Source organism: Triturus cristatus, chromosome 8 (genome assembly GCF_964204655.1).
Source record: "Triturus cristatus chromosome 8, aTriCri1.1, whole genome shotgun sequence".
In the NCBI taxonomy this organism is placed as follows: Eukaryota; Metazoa; Chordata; class Amphibia; order Caudata; family Salamandridae; genus Triturus; species Triturus cristatus.
This window is the reverse complement of record NC_140591.1, coordinates 1625654730-1625679172: the sequence shown is the minus strand read 5'-3', so window position 1 is coordinate 1625679172 and position 24443 is coordinate 1625654730. Positions and strand designations below refer to the sequence as shown.

The 24443-nt window shown below is 48.4% G+C and overlaps 1 protein-coding gene across 1 annotated transcript in view; it reads right to left on the bottom strand.

Moving 5' to 3' along the window:
- The window catches only part of LOC146808453 (transient receptor potential cation channel subfamily M member 2-like), a 2757229-nt gene that overhangs the window by 1025480 nt on the left and 1707306 nt on the right, over positions 1-24443 (bottom strand). Inside the window, exons 19-20 of the mRNA XM_085623562.1 lie at positions 10263-10395; positions 10011-10182 (exon numbers count right to left, since the gene is read on the bottom strand). Coding sequence (XP_085479688.1) covers positions 10011-10182; positions 10263-10395 — 305 coding nt within the window. The remainder of the gene's footprint in view (positions 1-10010; positions 10183-10262; positions 10396-24443) is intronic.

Here is a 24443-nt window from a genome sequence, read left to right as displayed (position 1 = left end):
CATCCAACCTTGATGTCTAAGGACGGCTGCACCAGTGAGTTGACAAAAGACCAAGGAATCCGCATCCATGGACGCATCAATAATCGCCTCTAGTCTCTAGTCAACTGGAAGGAGGTCCACCTATGGAGGGATATCAGACCACATTTGGGGGTTGTATCTGCCTAATATTGCTAGCGCGTTGGCTACGCGCACAGTAGTGACTGAGGTGGTTGTAAACCTCTTGCCAATGTTATCAAGGTGCCTCCCTTCTTTATCAGGTGGAGCGGTGATAGGCACTGAAGGTTTCCTTGACCTCCGTTGTACAGCTTGAGTTATTACCAAGTCTGGTTTCAGGTGTCCTACCAGACAAGCTGGAGCATCATCAGGAGCCTTGTATTTTTTGTCTATTTTAGGCAAAATTGCGATCACTGTTGCATCATCAGAGGTGCCATCCTGTTATGGAGGTAGAACACTATCTGTTGCTGGTGACATCCTAGGCGAAGGCTCAGACATGCGTGGTGGAAAAGTTGGTGGAGGCGGAGGTGGAGGTACACTTGTTGAAGAAGAAAAACGAGTACAATAATCCTGCAACATGTCTTGCGATTATTAAACTAATACCATAGGGAGGTGGCCCCTGGGTTCACAAACGGGTTCCATGTACTGCATCTTGGCATGTGGAGTGTGAAAGTCCTGCTGATAATAACCCTCATAGTCATCTTCATCATCGTCCTGAAACTTGACGTGCAGCTGAGAGGGACTGTGAGCAGGGCCAAACATGTCATCTTCATCAGACTCTTTCAAGAATGTTGAAGGAGGTAAAGGAGAAATCAGTGAATGAAGAAAACGCCTGGTCGACGTGGTCGTTGACGAGAACGTCGTCGACGGCTATAGAGGTGTAAGTTGTATCCTCGACGGCTGTTTGAGGCCCGGTGTCATATGCAGCATCGTCAGCTTCATTGACGGCAGTGAGTTCTGTGTCGTCGGCGAGGACATATTAGGAACCGATGGAGAAAATATTGTTGCCACTGCCGTCGATGCAGAAGCTGTCATCGTTGTTGTGGTCATCGCCGATGAAAAGGTGGTCGTCAATGGAACAAAGATTGGCAACGAGGATGTAGATGTTGATGAGGAAGTCATCATCGACGAGGAAGTCGTCGGCAGTGAGGGTACCTTCGCCGCCGCTACAGGCATCATTGGTGGAACCGCCGTCGACGGCGCAACCTTCTTGGGTGATGATTTTTTCGACGACGAGTTGGTCGACAGCAATGGAGGGGTAAAATGCCCCGGTGGTGAATTCTGCATCGCCGGGGACCCAGAGGACAGTGCCGTCGACGACACAAGCTTTTTAAAGACTGTAATCTTCATAGATGGCTCTGAAGAGGGTTTCTCATGTTTTGAGGTCAGATGGCCTTTCTCCTCAGCAGGAAATGGATGCTATCCTCTTTTCTTTTTTTTTAGAAACTTTATTGAAAATGAAGCACGTTACCGTATAGGCATTCAATTAGTACATTCTGGCATTGGTGGTTTAGTAGGATACATTCATAACAACGGCGCAAAAGGGTATTTGGTGACATATCATTCAGCAATGTGTGCAAGCATCTGTAAGGTGGCCATGAACTCGTGTTATAGATCCTCACAGCCACAAGGATTATAGGTGTGGTTCTATAGAGAGTTATACAGCAGCTCGGGTGGTAGGAGTTGGGAGTCCATCCCAGGAGAATTAGGGCGTTCGTCAGTGTCCTCTTATTGGCAGAGGTATGCCACCAAGGGAGCCCAGATATCATGCGGCCTGCTCGCAAGGGGCATCAAGTTCCAATATTCAGTCAGGTGTGTCTAGCAGTGCACAGCGTGCGCAATCCAGGTTTTGGTCAGTGGTACTGGCTTGCAGCCCCAGTGGATCGCCACTTGCCTGGCCAGCACCAACAGCATTGCAACCAGTCTGCGGCTAACATCCGGGACCTTCCTGACATACCCCAGTAAACATGTAAGGAGGTCTGGCATAATGTGTTCCGAGGTAATGGCCTTGGGGAGAGTCTTACGGCTAGAGCGATCAACGTTGAAGCTGAGGAACCGGGTTCAAGTCTCGGGAACAACGGTCAACAAACATCCTGAGATTCTGGGCAAATCACTTAATCTCGACGTGCCTAACAAAAGTGAATGTGTCCTCATGTAACAAAACTGGTGCTATGTAAAGCGCTCTGATTCCCGATATCTTCCGGTCTAGTTCTCGCTATATAAACTCTTAAAAAAATAAAATAAAAAAAATAAATGGCGCAAATAATTTCACACACTTCCTGCCAGTAGTTAGCTGTCCAGGCCAGGTGATTGAATGTGGCGTAAGGAGCTGAGCAGTGCGCGCATCTCGCATATGCAATTAATCCCATTTTGTGGAGTGTCACTGGGGTGCAATATAATGTGTGCGAAAAGTTAAAATGGATCAATCTTAGCCGGTAGTTAGGGGAAAGCCTTTCAGTCTAGTTGCAGCAGTACTGTCACTGTTCTGGTGATGGCCCAATAGCTAGGTCTGCCATCCACGCGCAGCAGTATCCGTTGGGGAGGCCGCAAGAGTAAGCGCGCATAGCCTGGTGACAAGTTTGCGAGGTGAGGTAGTAGTAAGGATATATTGAAGTGCTGCATTCGGCAGTGGAGAATTCGGGAATGCACCGTTAATATTCCTACAGGTCGCTCTGATTTGATAATACAGCTGGTTGTCAAGCAGGGTGAGCGGCGTAGTGTTGGCGTGCGCAGGAAGGGGAAGGAACTGTCCATTAGGTTAAAGGTCAGCGTTGGTACGTATGCCCAGGGAAGCTGCCCGACGTGTCATTCCACTAGTTTGCAGTGGAGGACAGGAGGGATTGTCTGTCAGCTGCATTGCTGGCACATATAAAGTGCCATCCCTTGTGTGTTTACGCATGCCCCCCACGCCTAGCGCACACACTCAACAGTGTTGATTTTTTGCCTCGGAGCTCTGTATGGCAGAAACAATGCCGTCTGGAGCGGCCAGAGAAAGGCCAGATCAGCCTCGACTGCCACATGTGGCGTGAAGGGCGTTGGGTGTAGCCAAAAGTTGAGGAAGCTAGCTTGAGCCCAGTGTGCATCTAGCTTCAAATTCAGGGCCCCCATTCCACCGTGCGAGAAAGGTAGCGTCAAGGTTTCATAAGCGATGCACGGTTGCCGGCCAGCCCATAGTAACGTGATAATGTTTAAGGGTAATCTCTTAAAGAATTGTGTGGTAAGGGGAAGCGGAATATTCAAAATCAAGTATAATAGTTTCAGCAGAACCACCATTTTAGCTATCACAAAATGACCCGCCAGGGAGAGTGGGAGATTTTTCCGCACCGGGATTTTAGTTTCCAGCCATTGCATAGCCCTTCCTGCTTTCCAGAACTCCTTCGGGTCTCTGCTCAGCCATATTCCTAGGTATCTGGTCGGTTCTGTTGCCCATTTTATCGGGTACTCCGTGGGGAAGGGTAGTGTCGCATCAGTAAGGGTAAATAGGATGGACTTGCTCCAATTCATTTGTACACCAGAATAACCTCCGAATCGTATTACCTCCCTCGTCATTGGCGCTAAGTTTGTTTTTGGCTCACGTATATATAACACGACATCATCCGCACCCATAGAGGTCACCAAACAGCAGATTGAGAAGCCGATACCCCGCTACATGTGGTTTTGGCGCAGCCGAGCTATGAGTGGTTCTATCACGTTTGCGAATAGCATAGGCGAGTCCGGCAGCCCTGTCTTGTGCCCCTGGTTATTGCTATGGGATTGGTAATTTGTCCATTAATTTTGATGCACGCTGAAGGCAAGGTATACAGCAGCTTGATCTTGTGGATGAAGATTGAGCTAAAGCCCATACGGCTAAGCAGCGAGAAGAGGAATGACCATTCCAGTGAATCAAATGCTTTGGTGGCGTCCAGCAAGGCAGCCATCGCAGGCAGAGAGGGATTAATTTGGTGCATTATAGAGAAGATTGTGCGTAGATTGTGCAACGTGGCACGACCTGGTATAAAGAAAGATTGATCCAGGCGTATTATCAGGGGCATGAGTAGGAGGAGCCGATTTGCCAACAGTTTTGCATATATCTCATTGTCAGTGCTGATTAATGATTAGGGGCGATATGAGTCACAACATTCAGGCGTTTTGTCCGGTTCGAGAATAAGTGTAATTAGTGCCTCTCGGAGAGAAGGTGGGAGGGGACCAATAGTGACAGCTTCACTGTACATGTCAGCGAGGTGGGGGACCCGGATGGAAACATATTATTTATAGAATGCGGGTATGCGCCCATCTGATCCCAGTGCTTTATTGCCCGGGAGGCCAGCAATCACCTGTGCGATCTCCTCTGGAGTGAATGGGGCATCTAAGTAGTCTTGTTGCTCAGGGCCGAGCCACAGCAGTTCAATTGAGTCAAAATATTGTTCTCTGTTATCATGGGGAGTTTCTGCCCCGGGCAGTATATAGCTGGGAGTAGAATGACATGACTCTAGTGATTATTTCACTGGGTGACATGGTTCTTCCCGCAGTGTTGTCCAGCAATTCTGTTACATATTAGGAAGTGTGAGGCTTTCTCAGCAGGTTTGCCAGGGTTTTGCCGGGGAGATCTCCCTCTCCATAGCGGCAGGCCTGCACCTCACGGCCTAGGTACTTCACTTTGTGTTTGGCTTCAATATAATATTTGGACAGCTTAGCACTAATGTCTGCCAGCGCAGTAGGGGTAGGGTCGATGTTCTACCTTTGATCAAGTGTTTTAATTTCTGCCTCTAGCCGCTCCAGGGTGCCTCGGATACATCGGAGCACTCCCAACTGCTTAGCGATGCACACCCCCCAGTTCACCACCTTAAAGGTTTCCCAGAGGACTGAGCACGACTCCACCGAGCCAGTTTTCAGCTCAAAGAATTCCATATTGGCGCCACGCAATTCCTCTTTAAATGCGGCATCTCGCGGCGCAAAGGGGGGCAAGCGTCACGCAAACTTTCGATGAGAGGTTAGCGGAATCCGCAGGGTCAATTGCACTGGGGAGTGGTCCGATAGGGTACAGGCCATATGTTCAATGGAGGAGGCCCAGCAGACGACATCACAGGTGACCAGCCATAGGTCAATATGGGACCAAGAGCCGTGTGTGTTGGATACGCAGGTACCCTCGCGTCTTTTGGAGTGGGCATGGTGCCAGGCGTCAACTAAGATATTGTCTTGCAAAAGTGTGAGCAATGTAGTGGTTGCCTGAGGGTGCTGTAAACGCGCGCCAGAGCAGTCTAGTGTGCTTTGTAATGCAATATTGAACTCGCCGCCCCATATCAGTGGGTAAGGGCTGATTGAGGAGATTGATTTCCACATATGGATGTTAGAAGTCCGAATCATCCGTGTTCTGGCCATATATGGCTGCAATGATTAGGGGTTGAGCGTATAGTGCCCCCGCCAGCACCACATATCTGGCCTCAGTGTCTATATAGGTTTGCGATGTGCGCCAGGGGAGGTCATGTCTAAGCAGTATGGTGACGCCTCACACGTAGCTAGAGCAAACCGAGGAATAGGAGTTGCCCCAGTAGCGGGTACACAGCCTAGCCGTGTTATTAGCTGTGAGGAAGCAGACGTCGATCTTGTGCCTAGCAAGATAAGTGTGTATGAGTCGCGCTTTTCAGTAATCGTTCATGCCTCTAATGTTCCAGGTTAAAAATGCCACCTCAGCCATGCGCAAAGTCTGAAGGGAGTATAATATTGTCCCTTCCGTTGTCGGCCTTGGAGCAGGGGGATGTTGCACCATTGAGCTCAATGCAGCTGCCACTGAATGTAATCAACGATATGTTCATGCTCAAACAAGTACAAAAACTTAACAGGACCCAAGGATATGGATATGGTACCTCATCTCCTCTAAGAACTACCCATCGCTTCCCCCCTCCCACTCCAACCCCCCAATTAGGTTGAGACTCATTCCTCCCCCCTCCCGAGGAACCCCAACTTGGAAGATGCCAGTAGAACATGCAAATTATCCCTTTGGGGTGCATGGGCTCAGTCAGACTTCCCCCTTGCCAATGAGGCAGGGTGGCCGAGCGACAATATTCACAGACAAGAGCAGTGTGTAGGAACCTGGTTAGCTAGAATCAAACAGACGCAAGGTAATGATGTACAGTGACGGCGCTGCTACTTTGCCAGTTAAATTAGTCATTGTCGCTAGTGCAGCCATCTTCAGACGAAGCAGGAGGGCCTCGGGAGAGGGACTTCTGCAATTGTTTAGCAAATGTCATAGCTGCTTTGAGGTATGTAAAGTAGCGGGGCTTGTTTCCTGAGTCTATCCGCAGCTTGGCAGGGTATAGGAAGGCATATGTAATGTGTAATTGCTGGAGCAGCCGTTTAGCAGGTAAAAAGTCTCTCCTAGCAGCTTGTACAGACTATAGTCAGGGTAAAATGAGAGAATATTACCTTGGTGCATGACCTAGCCCATTTCCCTTGCCTTCTGAAGGATGGAGTCGCGGTCTTGATAGTTTAGTATGCGCGCTATAATTGGTCGAGTGGGGACTCCCGGAGGAGGCTGCGGGCCAAGGGACCGGTGCGCCCGTTCGACAATGAAGAGAGAAGATAGGACAGTGCCAAAGAGTTTGGGTAACAATGATTCCAGGTAGTTCTCCATTTTGGCAATTGCTGTGGATTCAGGAATACCTGTGATGCAAATGTTGTTTCTGCAGGAACGGGATTCAAGATCTTCGTTCTTGGCGCGTATGAGTTCCAGAACCTTGTCCATCTTCAATAGGCTCTGCCGGTTCTCCGCACCAGTGTCGTCTGCATCTGATACCCTGGCCTCCAGCTGGGTGAAGCGGTTATCATGCAAATCTACCCGTTGTTTTACTTGGTCGAGGCAGGATGCCAAATGATCGATCTTAGAGTCAATAGTTTTTAGGCTGGATTTAACCTCGAGAAGCAAGGAGCGTATAACATCGTCTTGCACTTCCGGTGTATCTGTCTGGGCGGCCTGTCTCATGAGGCGGGCCCCTGCATCTTCAGGGCCTGCGGCCCTCAAAGGTTAACTTAGGCTGCTTGGCATCAGTTTTCCCCATTATGGCTGCATTTGGGACGCCACGGCCAGAGAGAGGAATGTAAAATGATTTCAGCGTGCTGCAGGCACAGTACAGTGGTTGGTTGATTGGGGCCCGCCTAGCAAATCTCATGCATCCAGGTGGCACGCAGGGGGTCCAGGCCCAGCAACAATGGCTGATGGTCTTGTTAGTCAGGGCCTGCACTCTGGGTTTGAGCAGTGGAGGCAGTGGGGTGCAGCACATGCTCAGTATTCCGTACCAGGGCTTTCCTCGTGCCCCCCGTGTAGGCCGCATCTCACGATAAGGCAGACTGACAGCAATTGCCCCGTCACCTCACCACCCAGCAGGCTGGGAATCAGCAGTGCAAACAGGAATTGTGGCATCCACGGCAGGCCTGCGGCTTACCCACGTGCCGGGCGCTCGCTCATTCTGGAGGGGAGGAGAGGCACCCCACTCCTTTGCTGGCAGGTCAAGGCTCAGGCCGTCTCACAGGGGGAGCCAGTCAAGCTGATACGAGGGGGCATCCAGGAGAATTTCACAGTGCTGTGTGTTGCATATGGCGATCAGGACAGTATGGCGATCGTGGGGCCCTTTACAGTACACAGTCCCTACGGCCGCTGTATGAGAGCCTCGCTGGGCCCAGCTGGCCCAGCGAGGCTCCGCCGAGGCCACCGCACGTTTCAGGCACAGGATTCCGCAGAGGGGCCATCATCTCACCGCTGTTCGTCACCTCCCCGCTACAGAGCCTCACTTGCATATTGAAGTGCAGTCCTCTACAGCAAATCTCAGCCTATTCTCGCAGGTCAGCCACAGCCCTAGCGCCAGGCCTCAGCGTAGTAAGGGTCTGTTCTCCCCGCAGTATCAGGATCACAGATCGTGGCGCCAAGCCGCCGGTGTCTGGGTGGGTCCCGGACTCAAGTGCCCAGCTGAGCTGTGTCTTCTTTAGGCCGCAACTCCCCAATAGGCTCTGGCGCAGCTCCCACCACATCACAGATTACGGCAACATAGGGAATTCGGTCAGGGGTACCAGACAACCACCGGGCAGCAAAGCTATCGTAGTCGTCCATGCCAGGCCTCTGCTAGGGGCAGAACAGCAGGGCGCGCCTCCTGCAGGCAACGATCCTCCGTGTGGCCCCAGCCCAGTCTCCGCCCAGCAGCCAAACTATGGCGTTCTCAATGTCCCGGGAGTGCAAGGCTCATCAAAACAGAGGCAGTGAGCAATACAGGCCTGCTATCCGTGCTGCTGGATCTCCACGCTGCTTCACGGATTCTGGCGGATTTAACTGTTCGGCCTGCAGAGCTTGCTTAAATGGCTGTGCATCTTGCCCCTGGCCAAACCACGCCCTGATGCTTTCCTTTTTGTGAGAGACATGCTGCTTCACAACAGGACTTTTTAGAAGCTTTTCAATTACCCTCAGGAGATTGTGACCTCTCTCTCCTTTTAGATTTTTCCAGAGAGGTATCTGAGGTAGAGCTTCCCTCGTCATCAGAGATGACATCAGATTTACTTTTAAGTCTCTGTAGCCAAATCAACACCTACACTCTCTATCTTTAAGGGTTTTGGTTGAGAAAGTTCTACAAATCTTGCAGTCCTTTACCTTATGGTGGGGGTACAAACAGTAAATACAGTTCTTATGGGGATCTTCAGCTTAGAGCTTCTTCTTTCCGCATGTTCCACACGACCTGAAGAGACCTTTCTTTGAAGAATCTGACATTTTCTAAAAGGTATCTGGTAGTTTGAAAGAAAAAACTGAGCGGAGCTCAGGGAGACTCCCTGTCACACAACATGCGGTGGAAAACCTGAGGAACTCAGCCTCCTTTGGGAGTGTTCTACAGGGTGCTGTTGCCTGTTTGGCTATTAATTAAGTTTGGTTACAAAAGGAAATGGATAGGTTATTGCAGTGTCTGTTCATTGCATTGTAGCCTATGATAGTATTATCTACTGCTTTTATAAAGATACCGTGGGACTCCCACTACGACGACGGGGATGATTCAAGCATCTGAATCCATGAAAGATCCAATACTGGAGAAATTGAGATCCTCACCAGCTTGTCAGGAATTACTTTTGGAAAAAGTGCTTACACCAGTGTGGCAGGGGATTTTAGTAAAAAAGCTTGCAATGCAGGCTGCCATTTCATGGTGGCCACTCTGCATCCGTTTTTCTGCAGAAAGAAAACCCCAGTGCGGGTGGGAGAAGGGTTCACTCTCTGCAGAAAAAAGAGGAAATGTTGATGCAAGGGAAGTTTTCTCACAGCACGTTATGAACATTTCCCCTCTCTTCTTGCCTGGGTTCACCATGCCTTGCATGTTAGTCCCAGGCAGGAAACGTCAGCGGGTGTAGTCAGCAGGTATTGCGTTGCTGTAATACAAATGGCCCTTTTGCAAATGGGCACAGGGAAGATGTTTCAAATGGTGGAGCCAGCTGAAGCTCTGCTGTCAGAAACCTGAAGTTTCCTCCACACCAAAATGAGGTGGGCAACTGCAGTTGTTGAGGACTAGGAGCCAGGCCACTTTGGGGCAGAGTCTCCACTGCATCAAGCCAAAAATGAGGCCCAGGAACTTATTGTTGTAGTGTATTAAACCACTGACTATAACACTTCTATGTTCCTTCTCTTCTTACACTGTCACAAAGTATCAATGAGACTTGGCAGAAAATTGAGAATTTGCATCAGTTTTCCTTTTGCATGCAGATATTGCCAGAAAGAAATTGGCAACATCTGTGTGAGATAAACAATGGTGAATTAGTGCACAAACAAACAATTGTAGGTGATATTCCCCATTCACAAATAGAATAAAGCTCAGGATAGCCTGTACTTCAGTCCCTCAGAAATATACTCCACAGTAGCAGTAATCTCATGCAAAATCGTAAAGAGGCCCTAAAACTGGAAACTTAAAAATGCTCAATTTTATTAAAAAAAAATTGGAACATATCTGTATAAGGCAAAGCTGTAACAACCCCAGCAAAAGAGCAAAGCATTTAAATCTGCAAAATATATTATTTACCATCCACAACATTTGAGATTTCTCCAAACAGTATGAGGTAGGGCTCATAAAGGACGTTTCGGAGAATCCAGCGCCAGCGTTGCTCATTTTCAACCAGGATGGCCTGCTTAGAGACTCCATAGGATAAGACCGAGACGAACAATATGCAGAGGAAGAACACAACATCTGTCATCTGTAACGGCACGTGGGAGTCAAATTAGGGATCCATAGACTTTGAGCAAGGACATAATGTGCACTTTTTATGCTTCTTACCATTTTCTGCATGACGATAATCTTAGGCCCCAAGAACCTGTTAACTGCAAACATGTCCATCAGACGAAAGCTGAACAGAATAAAATCCACAGAGAAAATTATTTTCCCTGCATATAGAGTTCTTTTAAACAATCTAAAGGTGAAAGAGATGAATAAATATGAGAATTGGTAACAAATAGAAGATTTCACAAGCAGTGGAGTACAAGAACATCACAAACGCAATGGCAAAACGTGCAATACACACGAGCAGAGAATGCTGTGGTGTTCAGAAATTGAAGCACTGTAGAGTACAACATTTGTTTTACAAATTAGAATAATATTTCAAGACTAACCCACTACTGCTATGTCTTCCACTTGTTAGCAGATACGCATGTACATCAATTCACCAAAATTCCACAGCAGCTGTAGGGACATCACAGACTCTTTGACCTTACCGACATCAAAGGAAGTGTCATCCTATGACCTTTGGCCCTAAATCCTCAGAGGAAGTGATGTCACTTGACCTTAACCCAGGTGATATCACAAAAATGTACATCAATTGGAGTTACGTTATAACTGTGTCATTAATATAAAAATACAGCATAGTTGTCTCTTTTGGCTACACCTATATCAGAGTGCTGATATTATCTTTGAAAGTGGTGGGGACAATACAACATTTGCCCTAAATTGTACGGATCAAAACAAATGAACCAGAGCTCTTTTGAATGTGTTCGAGGTAAGGGGTATTCCCCACAAGAAAATGTTGAACAAATGGGTCAAATAGTGCATTTTATTGCAAATTATTCACATAAATCTTTTTTTTTAAACGATGGGCTATGATAGGGCACACATTGAAAATATACGTTCTTTCATGGTGTGCCAAGTCAAAAAAACTTGACGTCCCACAGGAGCTGACCCCCTTTTTTTTCCAAATGTGCCATGGGTACCCCATTTGCCAAAAATAACCTCCATTGTGCCAGGCCCAGCATTTTGCCAAGGGTTCCCCCTTACGCCAACAACTACAGATAATATGCCAGACCTGGAATTTTACCATTAATGTTATCTATGTACCACGAGTGACCCGTATGTCAAGATTTTCCTCTAGTGTGATGGGGCCAGCATTTTGCCAAGTCTCACCCACTCCTATATGCTATAGCTGTCCTTCTCTATGCCCAAGAATCATCTCCAATGTGCAAGCACCAGTATTTTGCCATGGGTGTGCCATATGTTATGTTATGTTATGTTAAAATCGGTTATAAAGCGCGCAGCTGCCTCAACGAAGGGGCGTCCTGGCGCTAGTAGCAGTTTCCAGAGGAAGAGAGAATGATCAAGCCATGGGAAAGAGAAAGGTTTTTATAGCTTTCCGAAAGGAGGTCAGACATTCCAGGCTGAGGATCTTTAGAGGAAGGGAGTTCCATAGCTTGGCTGCCAAGAGACGAAAAGACTTGCCCCCAGCTCTCGAACTCTTGACTCTGGGAACAAATGCTAGGATCAATTCGGAAGAGCGCAGGATACGGCTAGGGATGTACGGGTTGATCAAGCCAGACAAGATCTCGGGGTGGAGAGTTTTAGGATTTTAAAAGTGAGACAGAGGGATTTGTAGTCAACCCTTTTTGAGATAGGCAGCCAATGAAGGCGTAGGACAGCCCCAGTTCCTGAACACGATCTCGAGAGACCGAGGATAGCGCGGGCTGCTGAATTCTGAATACGCTGAAGACGATTCAGTTCCGCCTTATTGGCGCCTAGCAGCAGAGAATTGGCGTAATCTAGCCTCAAGAGGATAGTGGCCTGGACTATAAGTTGACGTGTAGCCGGGCCAAAAAAACGGAGAATAGGTCTTAAGGTACGTAAAAGACCAAAGCATGTGCCGGCTATTTTTTTGGTGTGCTCTTGGAAGCGCAGGTTGAATCAAACAGAAACCCGAGGTTCTTTACCACCAATTTGGGGGATGGGGCAGGGCCCAGAGACGGAGACCACCATTGGGAGTTCCAGAGCTCCCTGTCCCTGCCTACCAGAAGGACCTCGGATTTACTGGCGTTGAGCTGGAGACAATTCTCTGTCAGCCAACCCGCGATAGCCTCAAGGCCTAACCGAAAGTTAGAGGCATCGTGGGCATGATCGTCCGAAAGAGCCACCATAAGCTGGGTGTCGTCCGCATAAGAGACCATGGAAAGACCATGGTGACGGGCGACAGCAGCTAAGGGTTGCACGTAAAGGTTAAACAGGGCCGGACTTAACGCCGAGCCCTGAGGAACCCCCTGCTCAATGGGTTTGATGAAGGAAGCAAAAGGGGGGGCGGAAACTTGGAAGGATCTGTCTGACAGGAAGGAGCGGAACCATTCAAGGGCACGGTCTTTTATTCCCGCTTCTTCTAGCCGACGCAGGAGGATCCGATGAGAGACCGTGTCGAACGCAGCACTCAGGTCGAGCAATACGAGTGCCGCTGTTTGACCTTTGTCAAGGATAGAACGTAGGTTTTCGCTCACTGCTAGAAGGGCCGTTTCGGTACTGTACCCCGCACGGAATCCATTCTGGGATTGATCAAGGATTTCATTTTTGATTATGTGGTCAGAGAGAACTTTATTGGCATGTGCTTCCGCTACTTTGGCCACCCACGGCAGAAGAGACATTGGTCTGAAATTCTCGGGCTTGGTGGGGTCCAGAAGAGGTTTTTTCAGCAGTGGAAGCACCTTAGCCTGTTTCCAAGCCGAGGGAACCAGTGCCGTACTGAAAGAGGAGTTAATGGTCGAGAGTAATGGGAAAAGAAGCACCGAAAGGCACTCTCGAAATTGGGCTGGTCTCATGGGGTCAAGAGGAGACCCTGATTTGACTTTGGTACTGAGAGCAAGGAACTCCTCCTGTGAGATAGGAGGGATGCTCTCCAGGGAGGAATAGGATGTAGGGGTTGGAAGGTCTTCTGGCAACCCAGGGCATTTGTAGAAAGACTTATAAATATTGCCATTTTTTGAACGAAATAGGTAGCAAGTTCTTCGCATTGTTTTCCGGAGGTGATATGAGCGGTGAGTGGGTCTTTCCTTTTTTTCAGGTCATTGAGGATCTTAAATATACATTTTGTGGGATTATTGCTAGCTGCAATCTGATTAGTAAAGAAAGCAGTACGCGCTAGCTGTATGGCTTTGTGGTAACTTTTGATGGCGGCCTGATATTGTTTCTTCACTAAGGGACAGTAGTCCTTGCGCCAGGCTCGCTCACGTTGTTTACAAGCGCTCCGCAAAGCGGCAAGGGAATCCGTGTACCAGGGATTGGAGCCAGAGTCACGGCCCTTGGACCATTTTGCCAGAATAAGGGAGTTGAGTGCCGCGTATATCCACTCACGGATAGCATTGTAGGCTTGTTCTGGGTCGGAGTTGTCAAGGGTGGGAGGGCCGGAAGACAAGAGGGCCAGAAGATCCTCCAGCTTAAGTTTGTGCCAGCTGCATTTAAACATAGCCCTAGACGCAACTCTAGGTGTGGTCGCCACCTGTGAGAGGAAGATAGTGATAAGGTAGTGGTCGGACCAGCAGACTGGGCTAGGGGGTTTGACCTGGACGGAAGAAATATTAGAAAAGACAGGGTCTAATAAGTGTCCAGCCGAATGAGTGGGTTCCAGCACCAGTTTGCGTTGACAGGCTTCAAGATCAGCAAGCACAGAGCCAACGTCCGAATCTAAATGGTGATCAAAGTGAATGTTAAGATCACCAATAAGGGTGAAGTTGGCTGTTCTAGTAGCCAAAGCATGAACAGCTTCCATGATGGCTACTTTAAATTCTGTGGAAGGACCAGGAGACCGGTAGACCAAAAGGCCAGAAAAAGAGAAATTGGCATTGAGTGAAACGGAGAAACGGGCACACTCGCAACCAGCAATGTCCTCACGAACGAATGTGCAGAGGAGGGGGGTCTTAAATATTACAGCCAGACCGCCACCTCCGGTATGCCTGCACCTGTCTTTTGCCATGGATACCACATATATATCAAGTGTTATCTCTAGTATGCCAGGTTCCTGTCTGTTAATTATTGCTTCCAGTGTGCCTACACTAGTATTTTGCATGGGTCAAAAGTAGACTCGCAAGTATTACACCACATTCTCGCTCATGATAGTTTACATTTACTAACTCCCACTCATTCTCACCTGCCCACTTTTAATCATCCTCACTCACTAGCACTCATTAATTCTCACTCTCTTGAACTCAATCTTACTCTCTTTCACAGTCACTCATTCTCACCCTAATTAACTCACACTCACTCCCTCACACTGACCTGCACTCACTCATAATCTATCCCTCTTATTCACACTGGCTCAGTCATACTCACTGATATTCAATCAATGTAGTTCCACCCATATCTCTGACTGTCCCTTTCAGTCACACACACACACATACACACATGCTTACACAAAAACACCCCCCTCTATCACAAACACACTCTTACCCACACGTATGCACACAACATACATTATAGCATAATTAAAAATGATCTGAAATGGGGGCGTGGCCAATTGCCGACGGGAATGGCCACACGGTAGCCAAGCTCCGATGCGCCACTCCGAAGAAATCCGCTTAATTTCATCTGCACCGGCCCGATCCTTGCCCTGAGTGACTCCACGGCTGCCGGTGCTGCTTCCCCGGGAGCGGATGAAATTTGAGGCTGATCGCACGCTCCGAAGGGGGGACGCGCCTCACGCCGGCTCCACCAGCAGCGGGCAGGCCGACCAGAAGCGAGGCTCTGAGGGGGCGGAATGACACGCGAGGCCATGGTGGCGGCCTGTGCTGCGGAGTACCTGAAAATCGAGTTGCGCGGCCCACGCCCTGTCCAGTGCGGGTCGCACCAGTGCCCAGCACCGGAGCAGTGTACCAGACTTGTGGCGTTCGAGCGAAGGGGGAACCACGACCCAACTGGCGCTCCTGTTGCTCCCTTGGTGCTGCCTCGCCTGCAGAGGACTTCGAGGCCCCGTCCTGAGCAGGGACTCCCCCGAAGCCCAACCGGCGCTGGGACGGACTCTCCTTGACATCTTGGGGGGGATCTGGTGAGTGGCGATTTTATCTGTGCTGGGGCCTGCCCCAATACTGCCGGGGCTCTGAGAACTTGCTTGCCCGCCTTTCCGGCCACTGTATCTCAGACAAAGTGTGGTCCTCCTGGTGGGCCCATAGATATATTCTCGGTGTGTGAGCGGGCGCCTCGGCTCTGGGACACATCGCAGTAATAACGCAGGCTGCCGCCACATTGCGTAGGGGGACCATCGCCCGGCGCTACACCACTGCCTCGTGACCGGACCCCCTGTGACCATCCCTTGGCCCCGGCAGTCACAGTGTTGCCGGACAGGTCGACACCTCGCTACGGGCCCCCCCCCATAATCACTGCCACGTGGGGGGTGAGCTGTGCACCCGGTGACAACTAAGGGGTGCCTAGTCTTGCAGACTTGCCATGGGGCTGGTGAGGTGAGCACCAAAGCTGACAGGCCGCATGGGACGTACCACGGCAGGCGGCGGTGAGTAGTGGTTGCCTCCTAGCCTTTCCTCGCTTCCTTCCACGTGGCTGCCATGCCGAAATGCGACGCAAGCCAATCTGGAGAAGTTTGCTTGGCAAAGGTCTCAGGAGGAGAAGTCAGGCAATGTCGTAGACCAACGCGATGACTCTGAGCCCACTATCAAAGACCTTCTGGCGGCAATTTCTACAGTGCGAACATTTCTTGAAAACCGTATTGACACCGTGGCAAAGGAAGTGGCCTTCATTAGGGAAGATATGCGAAAAATGGCCGATCGTGCACATACCATCGAGACTACCACAACGGAACTGGTGGCTGACACGGCCATGCTCAAGAAGCAGGTGACTGAGCTGCGCACCTCTCACAAGGCGATGGTGCTTCAACTTGACGAGTATGAAGGAAGAATGCGGCACAATAATGTCCGAATCCTTGGCGTTCCGGAGCGGGTGGAGGGGCCATTCGCTGATCTCTATGTTGAGGATCTCATCCTGAACCGCCTCCAACCGAGAGGCCTGTCCAAATGCTTTTTGAACGAGCGAGCCCGAAACCTGCACCCGCCCCCCCCCCCTCCCGATCGCGTCTGGCCTGTGAGTTCACCTACCGCAACCTGATTCTACAGACTGCAAGAGCGGCACCCCCCTTGACTGTCGAGAATAGTAAAGCATCATTCTTCCCAGACTTCACTTGGAGAGTCAAGAAACAACGCCAGTTTCCTAGAGGTGAAACGTGCTCTCCGAGACCACAAGATCAAATATGCCATGCTGTTCCTGGCAAAACTCAGAATCGAATCTGATGGAAAATTCTGGTTTTTCACCAGGCCTGAAGATGCCTGGGATTGGCTCGATGGCTGGCGCACTGTTGGCAAGAAACCACAAAAGTCGACATCGCTAACTGGAGAACTTAACGAGTGGTGTCAGCACCGTCGATCCCCGCCTCCATCTGAGGCGAGTTCCCAAAGCCCTACAGGATGATCATGAGCAACTGTCCCTTGCGGCCTACCAGGGCTGACTGACATGCTATGGCTTCGGGCCCCCACTATCAGGGGATGCTCAATGTGCATACTGCTTTGGTTTTGTTTCTTTGGGAATGCTGCGCTCTGACGCTCAGATTGTTTCTGTCACAAATCTTTTGCATGTCGAATCCTTATGCTGTTTGCTCCGCCTTTGGGGAATTTGGGCCGGGGCTAGTTATCTGATTTGTTATTCTATGTTCTAGGGAGTGGGTTTGGACGCGTTCCTGAAGTTGATGAGGGTGGGCGACAGGCACTTTGCAAGATGGGGGAAGTGGGTGGTTTTAGGCCCGTCATGCAGGGAGGCAGGGTGGACGGGGAGGTCTGTTTGGGGATGGTGGGGGGTTTGTTTTTCATACTTATATATTGTTTGGTTTTTGGTATCAGTGCACTCAAATGTTTAACTCTCCACCTGTACACTCAGTTCCGCTGTCATTACTGCATGTATTATCCATCCAGGCCACCTCGGGCATCAAAGACTCACCTGGCTTTACCTGATTCCCACTGACTTGACGGTTCCAGATTTAACACTCCGTTTATCCACGTGGAATGTACATGGCTTGGGGGACAAAATTAAGAGAAGCATTGTATTACAATGTATCAAACGAAATGAGCTCAACTTGGTATTGCTGCAGGAGACACATCTTGTTGGGAATTCCTGTGGGGCCCTGAATAGGAAAGGCTACTGTATGATTGCTCACTCTGGGTTCACCTCAGGCTCTTGGGGGTGGGGATTCTCCTCCGGAAGGGTTGTCCTTACATCATTCATAAAACCTGGACCGATGCTCAGGGTAGATATGCCGCAGCCTCGGGCCCCTGGGAGGGTCGGGTCATTAATGTAGTTGCTGTATATGCCCCCACTGGATTACAGAGTCTGACTCTACATGACGTGGGGGCTCTATTATTGGAATTTCCGTTGGGGGTGTTAGTGTTGGGAGGGGATTTCAACCTCACAATTAATGGATCCCTGGACTGTCTCCAGCCTCGAGGGGACCCGCAGAGTGGCTCTTCTTTGTCTGAGTTCTCTAACGCTTTGGGGGTTGTAGACATAATATAGGGATGGTTTAACCCAGTGCACACACGCTTCACATTTCAATCAGGGGCTCACGGTAACCAATCTAGGATTGATTACATATTCACACATGCTCAAGATGTCCATCTGTTCACTGGGTCTGGCTGCCTGGCCCACTGGATCTCTGACCACTCCCCTGTTTGGGCATCCTTGAGCGTTCCACGAACGGGGAGTCCAGGTTCCATCACAATACAGCCATGGGCGTTCAAAATACCACATATTAAGGATGCTCTCCGCAAGGAAACGGAATATTATTTTGCTGAAAACGTGGGCTCTGTTGACTCGGCAGTGACACTGTGGGGTGCCTTTGGGGCAGTTATTAAAGGCAGGGAACTATCCCTTATGGTGGGCCATAGGGCTGAACGATTGAAGAGGGTATCGGAGCTAGAGTCAGACATATCGGACCTGGAGGAGGCGACGGTGCGTGACCCTAACCCCACAACTCAGCACAGCCTTACGATAAAGAGACAGGATTATAGACAACTTCTCTTGGAGGACGCCACGGTGAGTGCTCTGTCTTCCCGTCATAGGATTTATGAGCAGGGTGAACGAACAGGCAAGCTTCTGGCATGGCTGGAGCACAGGGAACAGGCTGCTCGATGGGTACACGCGATAACCAACTCAGAGGACACACTCCTCACCGATCCTCACCTCATAGCTGACGCTTTCACGCTCCACTATGAGGAGGTTTATGCAAGCTCGCAAACGTCTCAGGCCACAATGTTGGCTGATCTCCTGGCCACTATCGAGGTGCTAACTATTTCTCCTGAAGACAGGGAGGCCCTGGAGGCGGATGTCAAGGGGACGGAGATCCAAAAGGCTATATATGATATCCGGTCCGGTAAGGCGATGGGCCCCAATGGGCTTCCCATCGAGCTTTTTAAACCCATGACGGCATTGCTGACTCTCCATCTCTTGAACCTATATACTGAGTGCTTTGAGATAGGTCAATTCCCAGCGGAGCTACGTACGGCGGATATTGTGGTAATCCACAAACCGAATAAAGCAGTTGACGACTGTAAATCCTAACGTCCCATTTCTCTCTTGACGGCCGAGGCCAAGATCCTGGTCAAACTCCTGGCCAATCGACTCCTCCCCTACATCACGGACCTGGTCCACCCGGACCAGTCAGGTTTTATGCCAGGGAGGAATACGGCCCGGAATTTACGACTGGTGCACAGGGTCCTTGGTAGGATTCACACCATCGAAGAGGACACGATCCTACTCTCGCTTGACGCCTCTATGGCGTTTGATACCATAGAGTGGGACTTTCTCTTCATCGTTTTGGCTCGCATGGGATTTGGACCCAAACTGATTCGTTGGATCAATTACTTTAGACGCATCCCACGGCGCATGTCGTCGTTAACAACCATCGCTCCACCACTTTCACACTCCCCCGAGGCACGAGACAGGGTTGTCCATTGTCTCCGCTACTCTTTGCCCTAGTTTTGAAACCCCTGACTGTATGGGTCCGGGGAGATCCAGAGATACGGGGGCTTAAGTGGTCGCCGAGCCACGAGGACCGCATCTCGCTCTACGCGGATGACATCGTCTTGTATTTAGCTTCCCCAGGGCGATCACTGCGACGGGTACTTCATATCTTCCATATCTTTGGGGCCCACTCAGGATATTGTATAAACTGGTCCAAGTCTCAGATGTATGCGCTATGGGGTGCTCCCCCAGCTAGTCCCTGGGGTTATGAGATACCGGTAGCTCCCCACGGTTTTTGTTATCTCGTCATTTTTGTCACCCCGGAAGCAGATGAACCAAACCTGCTCGGACCCCTTCAACGTTTCAAATCTGATGCCAAGCATTGGCGTTCTCTCCCTCTTACTCTCCTGGGGCGAGCATCTCTGTTCAAGATGCTCGCACTTCCGCATTTTCTGTACGCATTACAGAACACCCCCAACGTCGTCCCAGATTCCTACTTTTCTCAGATCGAGGGTGCACTTCGGGGTTTATTGTGGGAGGACCGTACACCGCAGATAGCCATTAATAAACTCCCCATGGGCTGGTATAATGGGGGCATTGGGCTACCAGACCTGAGACTTTATTATCAGGCATCCCAACTGATTGCTATTAATAGGTGGGTATTTGGCCCCCACGATGACCCCAATTTTAGAACGGATCATTGGCTCATGGTAAGGGGCGGCTACAACAGAGCGCTGTATACTACTCCCCGTAAACTCAATTTAACCGGCCCCACTGCTCGCACGGTCGAGACTTGGCATGCCGTCACTAAAAAACTGGGCTGGCATAGGCGTTTGACAAAGGCGACACCATTATGGGAACCAGACATTTTGGGACAACTTAGTAAATGCCCTGGGTTCGACAAATGGGACACTATAGGGATATCTACGGTTTGGGATATGTGAGTGACGGGGAAACTGGCCACGTTTGCAGAGCTTCAGACGAAATACCAGCTGGCCCAAACTGAGACTTTCAGGTACTTACAGATTAGTCATGCTATATCGTCTGCTCCCTGACTCCTCCCCTTTGGAGGACCAGTTGTTATTGGATCCCATGGATCACAAGGCCATTTCACTCATCTACAGGAAACTGGTCAACAACCGTGCAGATCCGATGCAAAAGTTGAGGACGAGCTGGGAGAAGGACCTGGGTTTGATAGAGAATGAGGACTGGCGTGACACATTGGCCCCTCGTGAAGTGGCCATCCCAATGCGCATGCGACTCCTAGAGCTCAAGACCCTTCATCAGGTCTATTTTGACACTAACCTCCTGTTCAGGATAGGTAGACGCCCGACCCGCTCTGTCTCCAGCATTGCAATCAAGTAGGCTCCTTCATTCACATACTATGGGACTGCCCACACATCCAAGATTATTGGGCGAGGATTACCCGTCAACTCGAGAGAGCTTGGGGCAAGTCCCTGACACCATCTCCTCACCTCTGCTGGCTTAATATTTGGGGGACGACAGCTCTTTCTCAGGCTGAACAGGTTTGGGTTCAATGGGATTCGCCATCGCGAAGCGAAACATTGCACAACACTGGGGGGTGGAGGCGGTCCCGATCCAGGGTGCATGGGCAAGAGATAAAGAAATGGGATCATAATGGGGTAAATGGAATAAATACAGAGGGGATATCTGTATCTCGCCAACGGTAGAGCTGCAGAGGGAGAGGAGTGCATGGATGGTCCAGCTGATGGCAGAAATGGAGGCTTCTCCTCCTCAGAATTAGTATTGGGGTGGCCCCCCGGTCTCCGGCCTCTCCTGTACTAGGAGCTGTATCTCCATATATAGGGCTATGTTCTATGATCAGTTGGGTTTGACATACTCTCAGTGATTTGTAATGCTCCTTGCCTATTTCATATGCGGATGTTAAATGGAATTGTGTGTGGTGGAAGTGAATTAACTTGTGATAAAACCATATTTAATGTGCTGATAACTGGTTGTGGTTGAAAATGAATAAAAAGTTTACAAAAAGAAAAAAAAAAGATCTGAAATGAGTTGAAAAAAATGAGGGTGAGGCCACCCCTGTCTTCATGGCACTGATTTTGCCACTTTCTCACTTATTTTCCATAGCCCTATCATCCTACCCTCCACACACAGAGGGCCCTACGAAACTGGGAATTCTGTGTGTGGTTTTATGACCATTAAATTTGGGTCAGACGCAGTAAGTCACCATTCCATTGGTTTGATATCTAACTGTACTGTCCTAGTGCTGTGCTCCCCCATTTTATTTTCTAGTGCGAATTTACATCCAGACTAGTACTCAGCAACTTTTGTGCATGTTCATGATTGTGCAGGTTTATGAATGAGATGTGAGGAGAAAGAGTGTATTCAGAAAAGTTTTGTAAATTTTCCTTGTTGCACAGTAGTTTTGAAACAATTCCTTGTCCAGGATCTCATTATGTAATAATTTGTTTTTCGGCAAATTTTCACAAAAAGATGAGCTAAGGGACTCTGGGGCAGATGTATCAAGCATTTTTGCATTCGCAAACGGGCAGATTCACAGAATGGTGTGTGCAAATGTGACTCTTTGAAATGGGAGGAAATTCAACTGAAGAGTTAACTTTATGTTTATAATGATGTGAAGGAAAGTGTCTTTATAAGCAGCAGGCTTTTTACTCCCAGTGGCCTGTAGATATATGGTGCCATGTTTATGACAAGGAACATACAGTCATTTGTTCGAATGTGAAGAATTTAAAGTGAAGAAACTTGCTTCATAAAGTGTTAGAACTTAATTTAAAATAGAGAAAAACATTAATAGAAAGTGTCATAGGAAACAATGTCTTCACTTTACATTTCTTCCATTTAAAACAAAATGACTGTATTATTCAGTTATAAATATGGCACTGTGTCTACCAGACACTGGGAGCAAGATGCTTTCTGTTTGTAATTGCAACACTTTGAAAAGGGAACACATTTAAATGAAGACTGAACTTAACCATTACATTCTCTTCATTTTAATTGTGTCTCATTTAAAAGAATTCAGAAACATTATTTTGTTCTCATGCTCAAATATTGAGTTGAGAATGACTTTTATATTGGAATTAAGTACATCACTGTTCCTGTTCTTAACCTCTGTGACCCACATGGGTCATAAATCCGAGTGAAGCACTGCTCATTACCAGGCTCTGCTATCTGCAGCCTGATAATAATTTAAAATAAACATAGCCTTTCCTTAACTATAAAAGGAAAATGCAATAATTATGTATTGCAGTTCTTAGTTAAGGATGAACTCAATGTTGGGAGCTATTCTGAAGGTTTCTACGCGCTACTGGTAGCTCCTGATGCACTGGTTAGAGACACCTGCTCTATGCAGGCTGGAATGGTTCCTAAATCTTAAAAGAGGGCAAATGTCATCTCTTTTTTGAAAAACCTGAATACTGACACTAGGACTCCTTCAAATTTTAGACCAATTTATCTCTTACCAGCCACCTCGAAAATTCTAGGAAAAATCGTCAACACAGTGGGACAAGCAATCAAATCAAGAGACGACAACTATGATAGGCAATAAAGCCATTCAATCAAGTGCAAAGGGCTGAATCTAAACCCAATGATGAATATTGCAAACAACAGGTCAGACCACCAGACACCTAAAGGTGTTTGTAGCCGAGACATACAAAACTGGCAATGCAAAGTCACAATTTATATTGCACATCTATTTACTTCAGTACCTCTCTTTTAATTCGGGGCTTCTACTGGTAATGGTGAAAAATTCCATACAGTAAACAGTGGCTATCGAAATGTAAACTTCAAAGCTCAGGACCACATTGCCATATATCTGTAGGTACTGAATGTCCACTTTTAAACGCTCTGTATGGCACTTAGAGAATTTTGGAAGGCAATCTTGGGAGTAAAGGAATACGTTCATGAACCTCTACTGGAGTAGCCTGGGTTGCTGTCTTGTCCACAGCTCCTACACAAAGAAAGGAACTTTTCAGAGGATTAGAATTAGTTGTGCAAGATCAAATCCTCTGACACACATTCCAAGTCTTTGAGTGCTGAAAACCACTTGCTAGACTCATTACTAGGTTGGCTTTCGTACCTCAAAATTTGACACTCCTCAAAATTTCCTATCAAACGGTAGCATTCAATCCCCTTCTGCAATGCGCACTCAGCATCAACCCATGGGTCATATAAAAACACCGACTGAACCTTTCGCTCTCCGTATGGGAGCATTCTCTGCATCTACTAAACTTGGTAATTATACTGACCACATTAGAGCGCTTTTTTGTTGTTGTTAAAAATATATTTGAATCTTGGAGCACAACGTTATACCTATAGGAATCATTTCTGATATGCCTATATACCACCCTGCTGAGGTAGTAAGAAATAAAACAAAAAAGTAATTTATTGTGCTGTTTTGGATTTGAGATTCTATCTGAAATGTACTAGGAAGTTGAATGAGACTGATATTAGGCCTAGAGACAGAGGTGTTTTTACATTCAAAACCATATTTAAATGTTAGTCCTGCGTCTACATTTAACTGGCATGAGCTGCCTTGTAATATGGCGCAACTTTGTCTGCCCTCATCCTTGATGTCTCATTATATAATGGAAACTCTGTGCGCTGATTCTACAAAGCTACTGAACTTCTGGCAGACCCCAATCTGTGCAACGCATTCACAACAAGGCCTCCTCAACCAATATTTTTAAAGAAAGAAATGAAAAGTATGAAATTGTCTGGACTGAGAGTCATAACGTCAACATTAGGTATCCGGGCACAGCATTACGTCTTGTGTGCATATGATGTCTAAGCTATGCAACATGCACTCCTCCCTGGTTGCATATGACATCAATACTATGTTTGTTTGGTGTGTGGCCATGTTTGCTATCAAAGTCAGGCTAGGTCCTTCATCTCTTAGAGATGCTATAAAAACCAGAAGTGAAAAAGATGTATGCAAGTGGAATGATAAAACCAGCTGAAAGAGTGGTCGGTGGCTATAGCTGTGGCTTACAAACCCCCAGGAGAGGTCAAAGTTTGCATTGGCCAAAGAAATTTAAACAAGAACATAGGTGCCGATTCTGATCCTGGAGAAACCGGGTACGAACCGTCGGTCGTAGCGTTTTCTCCGTCCGACTCGTACCCGGGAAAAAAACATTACAAACATGGAAGTACGATTCGCACGGAAACACCATTTCCGTACGAGTCGAACAAAACACCGACCGACGAAAA